General features: G+C 47.5%; 1 protein-coding gene across 12 annotated transcripts in view; it reads left to right on the forward strand.

Moving 5' to 3' along the window:
• Window positions 1-18,444, forward strand: part of CC2D2A (coiled-coil and C2 domain containing 2A) — a 151,019-nt gene that overhangs the window by 69,936 nt on the left and 62,639 nt on the right. For all 12 annotated transcript variants that reach the window (XR_011386192.1, XR_011386193.1, XR_011386194.1 and 9 more), the window contains 6 exons: window positions 4,441-4,650; window positions 4,935-5,041; window positions 8,895-9,035; window positions 10,208-10,364; window positions 11,809-12,047; window positions 12,754-12,931. Coding sequence is in view for 9 of the 12 variants with exons in the window: in XM_070068049.1 (XP_069924150.1) it covers window positions 4,441-4,650; window positions 4,935-5,041; window positions 8,895-9,035; window positions 10,208-10,364; window positions 11,809-12,047; window positions 12,754-12,931 (1,032 nt within the window). In the remaining 3 variants the exon portion in view is untranslated. The remainder of the gene's footprint in view (window positions 1-4,440; window positions 4,651-4,934; window positions 5,042-8,894; window positions 9,036-10,207; window positions 10,365-11,808; window positions 12,048-12,753; window positions 12,932-18,444) is intronic.

Below are 18,444 nucleotides of genomic sequence, written 5' to 3' on the forward strand. Positions count from 1 at the left end.
CTATGCTTCTATGTGTAGCACATTCTTAAGCATTTTTTGTAAGGCTGGATAAGTGGTGAAAAAATTCTTTCAATTTCTGTTTGTTATGGAAGATGTTTATTTTGCTTTCATTCATAAATGAGAGCTTTGCAGGGGACAGTATTCTGGGTTGAAATTTTTTTTTCTTTTAAGACTTGGACTATGTCTCTCCATTTTCTCCTAGCCTGTAAGGTTTTGATGGGAAATCAGCTATGGGTCTAATTGGAAATCCTCTGAAGGTAATCTGGCATTCTGATCGTGCAAATTTTAGAATCTTTATGTTTTACTGTTGAAAGTTTGACTACAATCTGTTATAGTGAAGATCTCTTCTGGTCATGTCTATTAGGAGTCCTATGTGCTTCCTGTACTTGGATATTCCTTTCTTTCTCCAAATTATGGAAGTTTTCATTTATTATTTCATTGAATAGGTCTTCTTTTTAAAAGATTTTATTTATTATTTATCTGAGAGGTAGAGTGACAGAGAGGGAGAGACAGAGAGAAAAGTCTTCCATCTCTAGTTCACTCTCCAAATGGCCACAGTGGTCAGAGCTGGGCCAATCCAAAGCCAGGAGCCTTTTCTGTGGTCTCCCATGGGGGTGCAGGGGCCCAAGCACTTGGGCCATCTTCTGCTTTCCCAGGCCAAGCAGAGAGCTGGATCAGAAGAGGAGCAGCTGGGACACAAACCAGCATCCATATGGGATGCTGGTGCCAAAGGTTGAAGCTTAGCCTACTACAGCTAAGCACCAGCACCTGAATAGGTCTTATGATCTTTCTCTTTTCATGCCTTCAGGAAATCCTATCTCCCATATGTTGGGTTGTTTGATAGTATCCTGTAAATCTCAAACATTATTCTTAATTTTTCTAATTTCTTTTTTTGTCTGACATATTTCCAAAGATTTGTCTTCTAGCTCATATTCTGTCTTCTGCCTCACCAAGTCTGTTGTTACGGCTTTATACTGTATTTTCTATTTGACGTACCAAATTCATCATTTCTAATATTTCATTTTGATTTCTCTTTAAAATCTATCTCAAGGGAAAATTTTTTCATTCATATCATGTATGGATATCTCCGACTCATGAACTGGCTTCTCATTGTTTCTGAGTAATCCTATGATCATTCTTTCAAATTCCTTTTCAGGCATTTCATCAATCTCTTTGTCTTAACATTCTTTTTTTTTAAAAGATTTATTTAATTTATTTGAAAGACAGAGTTAGAGAGACACAGAGAGAGAAGTCTTCCATCCACTGGTTCACTCCCCAGATGGCTGCAACGGCCAGAGCTTCTTCCAGGTCTCCCACATAGGTGCAGGGACCCTAGAACTTGGGCCATGTTCTACTGCTTTCCCAGGCGATAGCAGAGAGCTGGATCAGAAGAAGAGCAGTCGGGAGTAGAACCGGCGCCCATATGGGATGCCGCACTTCAGGTCAGGGCTTTAACCTGCTGTGCCACAACACCAGCCCCTTGTCTTCACATTCTAATATTGAAGTGTTGTGTCCCTTTAGGGGAGTCATGTTGTTTTCCTTATCCTTGTTTCTTGAATTTCTGGTTTATTTTTAGGCATTTGTGGAAATGTTTGTTGGTTTTCTCCTCTGATGGGTTTTATCTTTGAACTGTGCCTCTCTGGCTTACTGGAGTGTCTGCTCTTTCAGTGAATACCCAGAGATACATGCTGGGTGTGGCCAGAGAGCTCTGGTCAGTGCTCCAAGGTGTAGCGAGCACCCAGGGTGACACCCAAGTTGAGTGTGGTAGATTTCCTATATTGTCAACAGGGGAGAGGATATGATCATGTCTGTTGGCATAATCGCATCCTTACTTCCTTTCTTTCAAGGTGATCAATGCCAGGGACTAGCTCACAGTGTGTACAACCCGCAACCACACTGGCAGATGAACCATGCAAAGGATCTGTGTGGTCCTCAGTGTGCACAAGGAACTCTCTGCAATGACTCACCGCAGGCAGTCAGAAAGCTTTGAGCCTCTGACACCATACACGGTGATTGCCCAAAGAGCCAGCTACACCCAGTGCCCTATCATGAAGTTACAGGATTTCCACTGTCACAATGCGCAAGGCTCCCACAGTCACGTGGTACAGAGGATCTGCTTGGCCCTGGGAGCCTGCACTGTCCACAGAGAGAGCAGAGATGTTCCCAGAGCCAGCTGCCTGTGTGTGCTCTGCCTTGGCAGTTTGAGGCCTGGAGCCTGGGGTATGTTGAGAGGGTGGAGGCACCTCACAGTCCTTCATGGGTGCCCAGCCCCCTCACAACCCTCCCTGCCAGACTCAAAGTCAGTGGGGAATGCAGATTTTCCCCTCTGGTAAAATCCACAGGCACATACATGCACAAGAGCTGCTGCTGCCTCTACTGGTATCAAAATGGTATCTTCTCCCCACCAGCTGTCAAGGACGCTTCTGGGAGAATGGGGAGAAAGAAATGTGCCCCTCTTTCACTGGATTACGTGGGTACCCTGCCCCTGGCTAGAGCTCCAGGCCAGACTCGGTGTGGCCCGCAAGGCTCTCCCTCTGGCAATAACACCAGTGGCATGGGCTGCCGTAGTCTATTCTCACTCTCCAGAGCTGGCGTCTCCTCCAGCCCCCAGCTGCAAGAGTCCTGTGTGGTTTCCCCACTCGTTGCTGCGCACCCACACCTCCCACACTGCCCTATGGCGTCCCTCTTCCTTCTGTAGAATTTCCAATGCAAACTTCTCTCCAACTCTTCCTTGGAAGTGCACTTCTTCCGCTTTCCTTGTGCTCTTGTCCCCTGGTCAAAGGCAGCACATCTTTTCCTGTTCAGCCATCTTGGGGGTCTCCCCTTCTAGGCTTCTGTGCCTCCCTCTGCACATCCTCCGTGTTACCCGTTTAGATTCCAGGGCTATCTTCCTCTCTAAGTAGATGGCTGCTTGAAGATGCTATAGGCATCCATTGATCTTTATTTAATAAATACATGTGAAGTGCTTTAGATGGATGTCTCATGGGCTGTAAAACACTAATTGAATCTTTCCTCAGCCCCCCACCTCTACAGATAGAGATATATAGTGACTTGCCCAGGTCCCAGAGCAAGTTCAAAGAACCACGGCTGGAATCCAAGACTTCTGTCCCAAAGTTAGCATCTTTACATGATACCATGCACAAGAATTAAACTCAGATCATTCAGCACCTTCCACACAATTTATGAAAGATGACAGCTTCTACCCTGGCTAGTTTTTACAAGTTGCATTTCACTTCAGAACTTCTAAATAGTACATGTGTGCTATATAATCATATGGTACTACTTCTCAGAGAACACAAATCGCTTCCAAAGCTCACCTCTGCCGAAAGGAAGGGTGAGTGATATGTGAAGCCATCAATCTTGACTACAGTCAAAGACACAAAACCAAAGATGTTTCCTCTCCACATTTAAACCCCGACCACAGCAGCCAGTAGGGACCAATACAGGATATCTTGAAGATGACATGAAGGAAGAGCCAGGAGAGATTCATAAATTTTACCCAAGTCCTCCAAGAAATTCCCACTGGAAATGTCCACTCCTGTCTCTGTGCTCGCCCCTCCTCTCTCTTACTGTGAACACTTAACTTCCACCCCAGGAAAGCTGGATGCCAGCATGAAACCCATGTCAGGCTTAGTGTCTCCCTACTGTCTGCAAAATAAAATTTTCCACATGTTTTAAAAGGGAGTATATCTGTGATCCAAATCCTCTGGACTAGAATCTATGCTTCTCTCACTAAAGAATTTCAAGACTGGGGCCGGTGCTGAGCGCAGCGGGTTAACACCCTGGCCTGAAGTGCCGGCATCCCTATGGGCACCAGTTCAAGACCCAGCTGCTCCACTTCTGATCCAGCTCTCTGCTATGGCCTGGGAAAGCAGTAGAAGATGGCCCAAGGACTTGAGCCCCTGCACCGATGTGGGAGACCCAGAAGAAGCTCCTGGCTTCAGATCGGCATATCTCTGGAAGTTGCGGCCAATTGGGGAGTGAACCAGCGGATGGAAGACCTCTCTCTCTGTCTCTCTCTCTCTCTCTCTCTCTCTCTCTGCCTCTTCTCTCTGTAACTCTGACTTTCAAATAAATAAATAAATCTTTAAAAAAAATTTCAAGGTCATCAGCTTACAAAACCCAAGATTTCAAGAAATAGCAGAGTCTGCATGAGAAACGTTAGGACTGTGACTTGAGAGAGTAATGAACCCTAAAAGACGTAGGGAAGCAAGACTGAAATGGCTTCTTTTCTCAATCTTGGTCTCTCATTTTCCTTTTCAAGTGTCCAAAAAAGAACAAGTCCCTATCACCTGGAAACAGGAAATCAAGCATCGTCCACCTGACTTGACCAGAACAGGAGGTGTTCTGTCTCCGACTGCTCTCCTACTGCAAATTCGAGCATCAGCTTGTAGGAGTGCCTCACCGGTGTTCCACCCCCCACTCTGCTCTCTCTGGCAGGCAGTGAAGTATGTCCACCGCAGTCAGCACATGATTGGGTCTGGAGACCCTTCTGGAAATTTCCAAGTGGACATCGACATTTCCGGGTTAATCTTCACTCATCACCCCTGTTTCAGCCGAGAGCACGTTTTGGCAGCCAAGCTGGCCCAGCTCTATGACCAGTACCTCGCAAGACACCAGAGAAACAAGGCGAAATTTCTTACCGATAAGGTACGTGTGATCTCCTCCAGACTTGTTGATGGGATTGGTCGTGAGAAGTACGTACAGTCGGGGCCACCAAACGGCAAGGGGCATGGCCTGGTTTTTATGATTCCCATTTTCTTGCGAAGAGGTCAGAGTTCTCTTGTCAAATAGTTCATTGGGAGAAAGACAGCTGGGTGCTTGAACACCATTCACAGAATACCTATGTCCGGCAGAAGCAGGTGGCCAGGTCAGCTCGCTTGCAGTAGGCAATGGAGTTTCTGTCTCCAAACCTGTCTCCCTCTCTTTGCAAGCTCCACGCTCTAAGAAACGCTGTTCAGACTGGACTCAATCCTGAAAAACCTCAGCAGTCTCTTGAAACAACTCAGAAGACCATCAAGGAGTATAAAGCTGAAATTTGGTGAGTAGCTCATAAATGTACCTATTGGCTTTTTTTCACTCTGTGAGATGGGTGCCTGTTTACAGTCTATTTTTTCCAGATAGCTTTCTAACTGCGCTGAATACATGTGAGATTACACCAAGTGAAATAATGAGCCACATCTGTCACACCAACACAGCGTCTGAAGCCCAGTAAAATGAACGAGGATGTGGGGAAGCAGGGCTTCTCCTACACCGCAGCTTCCATCCAAGTTGCTACAGCTGTCACTCTGTAGAGCAGCCATAGCCTAGGAAAGTGTGCAGGTGCCCAGCTGCCCAAACTCCACATGCTGCTGCAGGTGCGCAGGGGAGCGTGCAGAGACGTACCAACGTCACCTGCAGTGGAAAGAACCAGCAGTAACCGGTCTGAAGGAGCACATCTTGACGTAGTCTTCCAGCGGGTCTCTGCACCACAGTGAAACCGCAGAATTGCAGCTGCATGTGTCAACGTGATAAATCTGGAAAACCATCTAGAGTGGAAGCTGTAGGCACGTTCACTGTATCGTGTGCATCACAGAGCCCAGTGGACTCCCGAAACAATGCTCATTTGTTTGGGATACACAAGTGGGGTGCAGACAGACAGAAAAGACACATGCCTGTTTCTTCCTCCTGGGAGAGAGGGCAGGGGCTGTAATAATGCAGAGGTCTTCAAAGGTGCCTCTGATACTTAAAAAAGAAAACAACCTTGAGTAAATGTGGCAAGGTGTCAACCAAGGATAGATACGCTATTTATCATCTGCACTGTTCTGTTTGTATTCATCATTCTAAAATGCAAAAATTAAAACCCTGATCATAGCCAAACAGTGAAGAAATGTAGAATGTGGAATGCGAAGATTGCCTACCACCCCACCCCTCGGGTGAATACACGTTTCTATGTATGTGTTCACTGTTTAAAGGAATCATGTCTTCTACACCATTCTGCAAGGACACACCTTAGACCATCTCCTCTTACTGTACACCTAGGTCTATGTCATTTAAAGACTGGCATGATGTAGATTCATTATATTTTGTATAAGTCCAATTCAAGTATTTGTGTTATCCCTACTTTATTGTTGAAGTTGTGCCATAATTAAAATTCTCATGTGCATATGTCTGTGTACCTATCCGAGTATTACTTCTTGCACTTTTCTTACAATCTAGCCATGAGATGTTAGTGAAGCATGTATATTGTGGTTGTCAGCATATGAAGATATGTTTTTAAAGCATATTGCAGTCTCCTTGGGAGGAAAATTCTTGTTTTAGTATTCTTTGGATAAGTAAGTGACAAAAAGCTATCCTGAAAGCAATCATGGTTTTAAAAGAAATTGTGTTTGTTCATCACTATTTGACAAACAGCAGAATTGTGTGCGAGAGCACACATGGCAGACCCATCCAACAGTTTTACTGCCCTTAGAAATGAAAAACATTTATGACCCAGTTAAAGAGTTCAGAATTTTGTGCCCTCGCTGACTTCTCGTTGTTCTAGGCAGGTGAACTGTTGCTGGCTGTCTTATCAGGGGGACACAGCTCCTCAATCCCTTAGGGACCCACTCCTCAGCCGCCCTGGGAAGCGCCCCCCCCCCACGTATCTGCTGAGCCCTAATGGGTGCAGAACACCTTGCCGTGCACCTCCTTTCTGTTTTCCAGCCCCTCACACTCCTGCTCTCACCTTGCCCCCACAACGCAGACCTCCCTGCAGCCCGGGCTCCCCCCACCACTGCTGTGAAGTTGACCGTGCCCAGAGGTGGGGGGACAGACGGCCCCTTCCCCGCACCTCCACAGCGCCCTCTGCTGGCTGCCCTCGTCCTCCAGCCACCTGTCCCCACTGTCCTCTGCCCAGGATTCCTCGCGGGTTGTTTTCTTTTTAACTCTTCAAAAATCTGCGATTTCTCCCAGGATGACCCTGTGCCTGTGCTGGTTTTCAATACAGTCTTCCACACTCCACTCCCGAATCCCCAGTCAAAATTTCCCTTCCCTTCTCCTCCAAGGCTCTGGTTGTAGCTTTTAAAGAAACATTTTATTGTGATTCTCTCTACTTCTTTAGCTCATTTGCCAAATTTTTCTTGCTAAGAGTTCTTTTTAACATTTCTGAGAACTTGTTTGGTTAGGTATCATTAAAGGAAGTCGAAAATATGTCGGAAACCTTGAAGATGTCCTGTTAACTCAGAAAAATAATTAACATTTTAGCTTTTAAAAGTGAGGCAGAGGGCAGGCATTGTGTCGTGGCCAGTGAAGCTGCATCCTGTGTTGGGGTGCCTGGTCCCAGTCCTGGCTGCTCTGCTTCCCACTAGTGCCAACCCTGGGAGGCAGCAGATGATACCCCGTGTGCTTGGGTTCCTGCCTCTATGGGGGAGACCCAGATGGAGTTCCTGGCTCCACACATCAGCCTTGCCCAGTCCTGACCATTGTGAACATTTAGGGAGTGAACATTTAGGGAGTGATCTCTGTCCGACTCCCCCTTTTTCGTTGTCACTCTGCCTTTCCAAATAAATAAAACTTTAACAAAAAGTTAAAATGAGACAGATAGCATAAGAGAAGAAGAGAGCACCTGCTAATGACAGAGAGCAGTTGTCAGTCACTTTCTAAATACCAGGCAAAGTTCCAGCGCATAATGCCTATTAATTCATGTATTCCTCCCACCCGCCCTATAGTCAGCTCTGTCATCATCCACAGCCTACAGACATGGCATAGACATGTGAAGTGGGATGGCCCAAGGCCAGCCAGTAAATGACGGAGCCAGGGTTCCAACCTGGGCAGTCTGAGTCCAAGCCAGGACATTGGCTGGTCCACAAGGAGAATGTGTCGTCTTGCATTTCACCACTTTCTTGCTTTCTAAGGACTTCAGAAAGTCCTGAGTCTTGGCTTCCCAAACACCAGCTTGCTGTCTCTTGCCATTTTCCATTTGCCCAGCCGCAGGTTGAACCATCAGTGTCCTGGGCCTCCTTGCTTCTCCATACCTTCTCTATAGAGCAGCTGAGCCAAGCACACCCTCGGGAGCCGGGCCCTCCTCTGGAAGTCAGGCAGGGCTCCTGGGTGCAAGGCTGCCTTCCTGGCATCTGTGGTGCTGTGTTAGGCAAATCTCTCTGGATGTCATCATTTGTGTGTGTGTGTGTGTGTGTCTCCTGAACTAAACTAACTCTCTGAGGACAGAGACCCCTCCTCTCCCAGATACTCCTGAATCCCCTGGAATGACACACGGTACTTGTTCCAAGGTAAACCATGATCTCAGTAGTAACTCATTAATTAATGGCACAAGAGTATTTTGAGGTCTGGATTTGGTTACCATTTGTAAAGAAGGCTTAACGTCAGGAGATAAATAATTCCCAAACACAATAAATAATGACAATAAAGATGAAAGCGGGTTCAAATGACACCTCTTGAGTCAAGCCAAAAAATTCAGTAATCTAGATAGCCCTGAACAGTCTCCAAAGCATGTGGTGAACAAGACTGTTTCTCTGCAGAGTGAACTCGTGATGTGTGTTAGTGCAGAAAGATGTCGTGTTCTGTCATTAGTAGGACAACATCGTAGTTCCCAAGTGTTCCATCAGTTAGTCCGTGAGACCTCTCTTTACCGGGCCCCTTATTCTATACCATGGAAGTTTTGATGAGGCTTTTAGAAGACAATTTAGCCAAAGTCAGATGCACATAGAACGAATGAGTTGAAATAAACCTCTCTAAACAGATGGAATCCTGTTGTCTTTGAATTGACATTGGTACTTGGTTTTCTAGTTCTTGTTTACAATCATTATGACCGTCAAACTGAATGTACAATCCCTGTGATGTTATTCCTCTCCAATTTGTAAACAAGCACACTTCTGAAATAACTTTAATCTATGCCCATTGGTTCTGTCTTGTAGGCAAACAAGAAGACTTCGGGATGCTGAACAGGAAAAAGATCGAACATTGCTCAAGACCATCATAAAAGTGTGGAAAGAGATGAAATCCCTTAGAGAATTCCAGAGGTTTACGAATACACCCTTGAAGCTTGTTTTGAGAAAGTAGGCTTTTTTCCAAGGATTGCTTTAATGGGTTGTATCATATATTGAGAAAAATGTATAAAATATAGATACCTTGGTGGGCATTGGGGTGTAGTGGGTTAAACTGCCACTGGGGCTGCCTGCCTCTCCTATCAGAGTGCCTGGTTTGAGTCCTGGAGACTGTTTTTCCAATCAGGATGGGGAGCATGATGGGGCCGGCAGCATGGTACAATGGGTTAACACACTGCCTACTACACTGGCATCCCATCTGTGTGCCTGTTCAAGTCCTAGCTGTTCCATTTCTAGTCTAGCTCCCTGCTAAGGAGCTGAGAAAGCGGCAGAGGATGGCCCAAATGATTGGCCTCTGTCACCCACATGGGAGACCCAGATAAAAGTTCCTGGCCCAGTCCTGGCCGTTGTGGCCATTTGGGGAGTGAACCAACAGATGGAAGACATCTCCCTCTCTCTGTAACTCTGCATTTCAAATAAATAACTAACTAACAATGGCAAATGAGTTACCATGAACCCACTCCCCAAGCTAAAAAGTTGACCATTGCCAATACTTGGGCAGCACCGTGATCCTCTACCCGGGAACATCCTGCTGCATCCCAGAAGTAACCACTGGGATTTTGTGATTATTATTTCTCTGCCTTTAAGTTTCGCCCTATATGTGTAATCCCTAAATGCAGATAGTTCAGAATTACTGTGTTTGCCTTTTCCAGGAGCAAAGGTATTTTGTACTAGTTCTTCAGTGAGTAAACACATGTTTCTTTTCTTCAATACCATGTTCCTCTGCTGGGCAGCACAGAGCTATGTGTTTGCTTTGCAATACTGCATCCTATGAATGTATCAAGTTAGAAACATTCACATTTATGAAATATTTCATATTGAACTATTCATTTCATGTTTATCAGCTATTCTTTATATTATAAACTGGTGCTGATGTTGCCACAGGCTGGGTTCACAGTCCGGCTCTTCATTCACCAACCGTGCATTCTTGGACAAATTCCTTGCCTTCTCTGGGCCATGGTCACATCATGGATGACATGCAGGTTACAGTGCCTGCCCCACAGCGTTGTGAGTTAACATCAGCCACGATGTGTGAAGAGGAAACCCAAGGAAGAGTTTGCTGAGATTATTACTCTTAACTAATTCCAAGCAAATAACCAAAGCATTCTAAATTATCTTAAAAGGGAAAAAGTGGACCAGAAAGCAGACGAAGAAGCATTTGAAGCGGAAATCCAAGCGGAAATCAGTGAGTTGCTGGAAGAGCACAGGGAAGAGTATGAACAGAAGATGGAAGAGTACAGAGCTGCGCACCAGCAGTGGAAGGCCTGGAAGAGAGCCCAGGTACGCAGGCTGACCAGGAGGGCTTGAGAGGAGGAGACTGGGCTGCGGGCTGGAGTCCCCTGCCAGCTCTGCTCTGCTCCATCTCTTTCCCTGCCCCCTTGCTAGGGGATGAAAGGATGACTGGTTGATGCACTTATTGAAAAAGCCACCCGGGGGCAGGTGCTGTGGCATAGTGGATAAAGCTGCCGTCTGCAGTGCCAGCATCCCATATGGATGCCAGTTCGAGTCCTAGCTGTTCCACTTTGATCCAGCTTTCTGCTATGCCCTGGGAAACCAGTAAAAGATGGGCCCCTGCACCTATGTGAGAGACCTGGAAGAAGTTCCTGGCTCCTGGCTTCAGATCAGCCCAGCTCCAGCCATTGCAGCCATTTGGGAAGTGAACTAGTGGATGGAAAATCCTTCCCTTCCTCCCCCCGCCTTTCTCTCTCAGCCCTGGCCTCGGCCTCTCTGTAACTCCGCCTTTAAAATAAATAAATAAATCTTTTTAAAAAAAAAAAAAACCACCCAGCCAGCAGACCCCACAGCCAGCTTTGTTCATGGATGGCTTTGAGTAGCCCTCCTTGACTGTGTGGGTGAGCAAACAAGTCTTAATATAGCAGTCTCTGTTTGGAGTATTTCACATGCATTAGCCCATTGAATGCAGGGTACTGAGGCCTCCAGGTTTCCTTTAGAAAATTCTATGACTTTATGCACATGACTCTGCAAAGGTGAATCCCGGGGTGCCAGCAGTGCCCTTTGGCTCTCAAGTCTTATCTTACTATGAGATCCTTTCTTGCCCTTGCGAGCCCGTGTTAATGATCACGTGAATAGCTAATATTTTTTTTTTTTGACAGGCAGAGTGGACAGTGAGAGAGAGAGAGAGACAGAGAGAAAGGTCTTCCTTTGCCATTGGTTCACCCTCCAATGGCCACCGCGGCTGGCGCACTGCGGCCGGCGCACCGCGCTGATCCGATGGCAGGAGCCAGGTGCTTCTCCTGGTCTCCCATGGGGTGCAGGGCCCAAGTACTTGGGCCATCCTCCACTGCACTCCCAGGCCACAGCAGAGAGCTGGCCTGGAAGAGGGGCAACCGGGACAGAATCCGGCGCCCCGACCAGGACTAGAACCCAGTGTGCCGGCGCCGCAAGGCGGAGGATTAGCCTAGTGAGCCGCGGCGCTAGCCTAATATTTTTTAAGTCTCTTCTAGGCACCAGGCACTATGATAAGTGTTTTACAGACATTGCTTCACTTCAGAGGCCCCAGAGGAGTTTCCTGTGCTTGTGCCCATTTGGTAGATTAAAAAACTGAGGCCCAGAGACATCAGGTAGCTTAGTAACCTGCCTAAGAGCACACAGCACACAGCTCATTGAAGGGGAGCTGAGCTCTGCATCCAGGTCTGTCTGGTTCTGAACAGTCTATTCTTACATGAAATTCCTGATTGATGTCGGGTTGCCTCTTGCCCAACAGAGGGCCAGGAAGAAGAAAAAGAAACACGCAGCAGAGGAACCTCCTGATGAAGAGACCGAGGAGGCCCCACCCGAGGAAGACCCTGGAAAGCCCGTCCCTCCAGAGCCCACCGACAGGGCAGTGTTGGAGCAGCAAGTGAGGGAGCGAGCAGCTCAGAGCAGGAGGAGACCTGGGGAGCCCACGCTAGTCCCAGAGCTGAGCCTGGCAGGCAGCGTGACACCCAATGACCAGTGCCCCAGGTGAGGAGACGTTCTGCCCGTGGAGGAGGCTGACGCCTGCCCCACCACCACCACACACACACACACACACACACGGGGAATACGTTTATTGAGCTACCCTGGTGTGATCAGGAGAAATGTTGGCTCTCTCTCGGCTTGGTCAGGCCAGGCTGTATGAAATTGGTGGCGCTTCCCACTTTGGGGCATTTCTTGGGGTTCACCTGCTAATGCATCCCACTGGCCACTTGGGAGCACGCTGTGGAAGGCTGCCTGTGGGAGAAGCAGCCCAGCCTCAAATCTACACCGGCTCATACTTTTTAGGATAAAACTTCCTGCCCAAATATAAATCATTACTATCTCTATGGTTTGGATTCATGCCATTCAACAAGAAATATGTTTGCTTAGTAATCCACTGCCTTGGATGCTAGTATAAGGCATGTTTGAAGAAAGTGAGGAGACCACAGTACGGTGATGTTGGGACCCCAGTTCTTAAATTCCTTGTGCCCTTTCCAGGGTCTGACAGTGGCTTCTCCATCAGTTCCATATCACATCATTTTATTAAAGTAAGTCGTGCAGGACCTGTGGCTATTTTAGTTAAATGGGGCTGATGTGACTGACAGAGTAGCCTCCAGTGTATCTTGTTCTGTTCAGTGTCCACTTGCCAAATAGCCCAGTGATCCTCCATAAATTCATACTAATCCCACCATGAACGGTCTTCCCTCTGCAGGGTGGAGGTTCTGAGAAGAGAAGACGTGAGGAGGCGCTCTGTGTACTTGAAGGTGCTCTTCAACAACAAGGAGGTGTCCAGAACGGTCAGTCGGCAGCTAGGAGCGGACTTCCGAGTTCACTTTGGACAGATTTTCAATTTGCAGATATTCAACTGGCCAGAGAGCTTAACGCTTCAGGTACACATTTCAGTTACATTCACTGTCCCATGACTGTGTTGGTCATTGCCTGTGTGAGATGGTTTTATGTCACCCACTGGCTGTGCAGGTGAATTGATACCTTCGAGAGGAACAGCCTCCTCCCTGGTGGGCAGAAAAAAAGCTGCAGAATGACTCTGGCCATGGTGCTGAAGTGTGCGCCTAAGAAGGAGTTGGGGATGGAGGAGGTTTGGGGACAGGGGTTCATTCATTAAAGAAATACTTCCATCTCACCTCTACCAGGACCCTCGCAGAATAGAGCAATAACTGGTTTTGCCCCAATCATAGGTAGTTATGATGGGAGTGGAGACACAGGTGCTAGTTAGTAAATCTCCCCACCAGCCTAAATCCCACCATCAGCGATGATATTTATTTATGTGTGCTCCCTCCAGAAGCTCCAGAGAGGATCCCTTCCTCGCCCCTTCCAGCTGCTGCCAGTGCTTGTGGTTCCTTGGTTTCTGGCAGCACAGCTGCAGCCCCTGCCTCTCTCTTCACATAGCCTTCCCTGTGTCTCTTCAAGACTTATTGCTTGATTGATTGATTGCCTGTTCTAAAGCACCCTCTTTGGGAGTTAGGGCCTACCCTAACTCACTATAATTTCATCTCAGTCCTTAACCAACTGTATCTGCAAAGACCCTATTTCCAAATTAGGTCATGTTCTGAAGTTCTGGGTGCACATAATTTCTGGAAGACACTACCCACTACAGCATCTTAAGCTTCTTTGTCCTTTTGGTGGATTGTCTTGTATGATGGTAACAGATTCCTCCCCTTTGGTTCTAATAGGCTTAGTAACTAGGGCTGCACCTACCCTTGTTTCCTATCCACCATCCAGCACTGGTCTCACCCATTGCTAAGCAGGAATTTCTCACTCGCATCCATTGCCCTTGCCAGAAATGACTGATAATGCCTTTATTCCCCTACTGAGCCTGGGTACAGCATCAGAATCCTTCTCAACACATTTCTTCAGGCAGTCACTCCCTATTGACTGTAATTGACAGTAAGTCTGCAGGCACCAGATAAGAGTATATTTATCTACTTCTGAACTGAGTGGTAAACAGCTGATGCCCTGACTCCCCAGAAATGTCCATCTGGCCACAGGGACCCCATGACTTTGTCCAGATTCATCAACTAAAGGGGTGGCTGAGCAGCTGGCATTTGCAGCAGCCACTAAGCCATTGCCTGGGACACACACACTTGGGACACTCTTGGCTCTGCTTCCAACTCCAGCCTCCTGCTCCATGCACCCTGGCAGGCAGAGGTGTGCTCAAGTACTGGGGTCCCTGCCATGCACGTGGGACACTCAGATTGAGGTCAAGACCCTGATTTTGGCCTGGCCCAGCACTGGCTCTTGCACGCATCTGAGGGGAAATGAACCACAGGACAGAAGATCTCTGCCTGTCTCTCTGCATCTGTGCCTTTCAAAAAAAATATTAAAAAAAATTTTTAAACATTTTCCTTGAAATTTTAGAACTTGGCTTAATCCAGTCACTCATAAATTCTGTAAAATATTACCTAAGGTTTAAAAAAAGTCTAAATATTCTGGAACCTAAAAAATAAGAAATCATTTTGCTGTTAATATGGGTGAGGGGATGACACTTGTGCTTTTTTTTAAGTATTAGAAATAGGTTTACATTTGGAGTTTTTGTGGAAAACTAGATTTCCTTAAGCCTGGAAACTCCCTTCTGAATATTATCCATGGGAAAATAGTCTCCATGAATTTCTACTCCTCCCCCACTCCCATCCTCACCTCGATTTCACAGGGAGTAACACGAGGTGATTCTGTGTGAAGAGGAGAGTGGAGGCTGCCTCACGCTGCGCTGGGGTGGTGGGCCAGGGACCCGGGTGGGCACAGCCGGCCCTAACTAGCCCTGCTCTCCCTGGGCTCCTCACCCAGCTCCGTCCCCTGCTCTGGGGCTGATGGCCTGGGAACACCCGAGGGGCAGAGCAGGGTCCCTGTGGGCGCTGTTCTCCAGCTGCCTGCGCGTCTGCTGCAGTGACCATCTCCTCGCCACCCACGGACACGCAGCTCAGCCTGAGACACCGTCCACCGAAGGCCAGAGCCCGCCTCAGGTGTGGCGAAGAGGAAGCCCGTGCTGTGCCCACTTAATGGAGAGCAGCCCTGCAGGGCACTCTTCCAAGGGCAGTGCCTTCTGTCCGGGAGCGTCTGCGGGCGAGTGGCCCCGAGTCCTCACGGCTTCCCACGGCCGCCCCACCCTTGCAGGGGTCACCTCAAGGTTCAGTAAGACTGGCACTGCACACAGGTGCGTCTCGGTTAAGTCTAACTTGACTGAGTAATTATCACAAAGTCCAGGAGTCCCGCGTGTCACCTGCCCCGCATCCACGAGGGGGTGCTGAAGGCCCACCTCGGAGCCACTCCCTCTCTGCTTGCGCACAGTACAAACATTTCAGCTTTCTGAGTTTTGCCTCCTACTTTGAGGTGCGTGGTTAAAACCTCCCCTGTAGAGGAAAAGCTGGCGTGAGGACAAGCACGGCTAACAAGAAGAACAGACAGAGGGCCAGATTGCGGCGAGGGAGAGCAGCGGGCGGTACTGTAGCAGGTGGGAAGCCGGGAGGAGGCTCCCACCTTAGACGCCTTAGGGGCAGGAGAGCGGGCCCCAGCCCCGCAGCAAGAGCTCAGACCACGAGGGCAGTGCCTGGACGCCACGCTCTTTATGGGACGCTCTGAGTTCTCTGAATTACTTGAGGAAGGAGCACAGTCTTCTGTCTTGCACCAGCACGCCAATGTTTTATTTCACAAATATCCTAAGTGTAAGCAAAGCCGCCAGTGCTATCGCCTGTTAACTACCTTGAATAGTACCTTGTTCTGAATCTTACAATGGAATAATTCTTTACAAGATAATGTGAAAAGGGCAGTTTTCTGAAATACGATAGAATGAATTTCTAAACTAAAAGGGAAGTTTTCTCCTATACCTCCATACTATACTCATAGGCAATTAGTTCGAATCTTGTAAACTTTTTCTGAAATATGGCAAGTTAAAGGAGTCCTGGCTTACTTCTTAAACTATCTAAAGGGATTGCATAACTGATCAAGCTGTGTATCCCATTGGCATAATTTTATGACCGCGTAGCCACTATAGATGAAATCAATTTAAGGGATATTGTATTTCCAGTCTTCAGGGCTGTGTTATTGAAACTCTTCCATATAATTGCTAGTTTCGAACTAGGTAAGGTTCAAGATTATTGGCAACTTGAAGAACATAAGAAAATACTCACTTGGAATGCATGTTTATGCCAATGCTGTCACATTCTTAGCTTTACAGCCTAATGGATTTCAGAAAAAGTTGTAATGGTCTCAAAACCATGATGCATCTACTGTTGACCCAACAACCAATTCATGAGTGTTTGCTACTTGATTGTTAAGGGCCATCTGAGTATCTGGTACTGAGCTGGGCGTGTGGGGAAGAATTGGAAGCCATGTATATAGAGGGGTGCACAGGGGCCACTCTCCCCTGCCACGGGGTGGGGGAAGAGTTTCTAGTCCAGACAGGAAATGAGAGAGCTACAGAGAAACAGCATGCATTGGTGTGTGGCTGTCAAGAACCACAGAAGGGAAGGAGCTGTGTCTTTGATTGTTGCATATTTGTAGGGCTCAGTGCTTCCTGCCAGCCCTAAAATAAGAAGGTCACAGTCCAAGCAGCAGATAAGGCCAAAAAGGCTGGCACAAAAATCCCAGGGAGACAGGACAGGATCAGGGATCAGGGCTTCGCTATAGAACTGAGAAGAAGGAATTAAGTGAGGGCATTGCAGTCCCAAGTAGTGGGAACAGCACAGCTTGAGGAGAGTAAAAAAAAAAAAAAAAAAGTGGGGTGAAAGTTGGCTTAGGAGAAGGGTGAGAGTGGCCTTCCCAGGACGGGGGAGTTAGATCAGAGTCCTCGCAGAAAGATCTGGAAAATCTTGGCTTCCAAAGTTGTTTGTTTCACAATAAATGCTTAGCCTGTCACAAATGAAATCTAGCGTACAAATGTTAAAAACTTTAATTACCTTCCTCTTTCTCACTCATGTCTGTAATTTTACCCCACCCTCACCTTTTGACCCCCTGATTCTGTCGTGTTCCTACTGCTGAATGGCCTGAGATATTTTAGCATTATTACTCTTCCGTCTGAACCAATCCTGTTGGGCTTTGTATTCCTGGCATGTGAACTGAGGTGGGGAAATATCCCTTTTCACCCCAGTGGTGATGGCTGAGTCTGCCCGAGGCCTCCCCTGATTTCTCTGGCTTGTCTGTGGACTAACGCTATCAGCCTGGAGAAAACACGTTTGGAGAAATGTCTGTCTAGCTCATTTTTTGGCTTCTGTTAGTCCTTTGTGCACATACATTTTTGCACACATTTCACTTGTCTGCAGTCTGCGTGAGTGACAGTCTGTGCCAAGTGGAGGAACTGGGTGTCCGGGAGCAGGTAGAAAGGGCAGGTGGCAGAATGCAAGGATCGGTGGCCCTGAACAAGGGGAAGCCAGGTGTAGACACCTAAATCTGTCTGAGAGCTTGGGTAGTTTGGAGCCGGTGGAAATGAGGAAGTCTCTAGGAAACAGTGTTCATTATCATTACGTGTCTGACGCTATCTCATCCTGTACCCGAGAAAACCACAGAGACAGCTAATCTTCCAAATTAAGATGAGCAATCTGAGCTTCAGAAATGCATAATTGAGCACTAAAGTCACCTGGTAGAGCAAAGTTAAACCCACGTCTGTTTGATGCTAACTTTTATGTTTGCTTTGCTGTCTCCATTGAATCTAATGGTTGGCCGGTGCCGCGGCTCACTAGGCTAATCCTCCACCTTGTGGCACCGGCACACCGGGTTCTAGTCCCAGTTGGGGAACCAGATTCTGTCCCGGATGGCCCTCTTCCAGGCCAGCTCTCTGCTGTGGCCAGGGAGTGCAGTGGAGGATGGCCCAAGTGCTTGGGCCCTGCACCCCATAGGAGACCAGGAGAAGCACCTGGCTCCTGCCATCGGATCAGCGCAGTGCACCAGCCGCGGCGCGGCGGCCATTGGAGGGTGAACCAACGGCAAAGGAAGACCTTTCTCTCTGTCTCTCTCTCTCTCACTGTCCACTCTGCCTGTCAAAAAATAAAAATAAAAATAAATAAAAAATAAAAAGAATCTAATGGTTAAGAACAAAGTCCAAAATTAGCAGACAGATCCCTGCAACCTGACAGATACCCACACCCTGATAGATTCCCATATCCCAATTCCCCTGCACCCTGACAGATCCCCAGCACCATGACAGATCCCTGTACTCAGAGATCCCCAATGCCTTAACAGGTCCCTGGCACCAGGTCTTATCTCTCACACTCTGAGTACTGATGCATCATGCATCATCGTGTATTGAGTAGTGTTAACAACATCTAGTGCAACAGAAGAGCTGTTGAATGATTATAGTATGCCAGGCACCATTTTAAACCTTTCTGATGTATGCACCCATTTAATCTTCACAGCAATCCTACCGTAGCTGAATTATCCTCCCATCTTACAGATG

The sequence above is a fragment of the Oryctolagus cuniculus genome, chromosome 2, assembly GCF_964237555.1.
Source record: "Oryctolagus cuniculus chromosome 2, mOryCun1.1, whole genome shotgun sequence".
NCBI lineage: Eukaryota > Metazoa > Chordata > Mammalia > Lagomorpha > Leporidae > Oryctolagus > Oryctolagus cuniculus.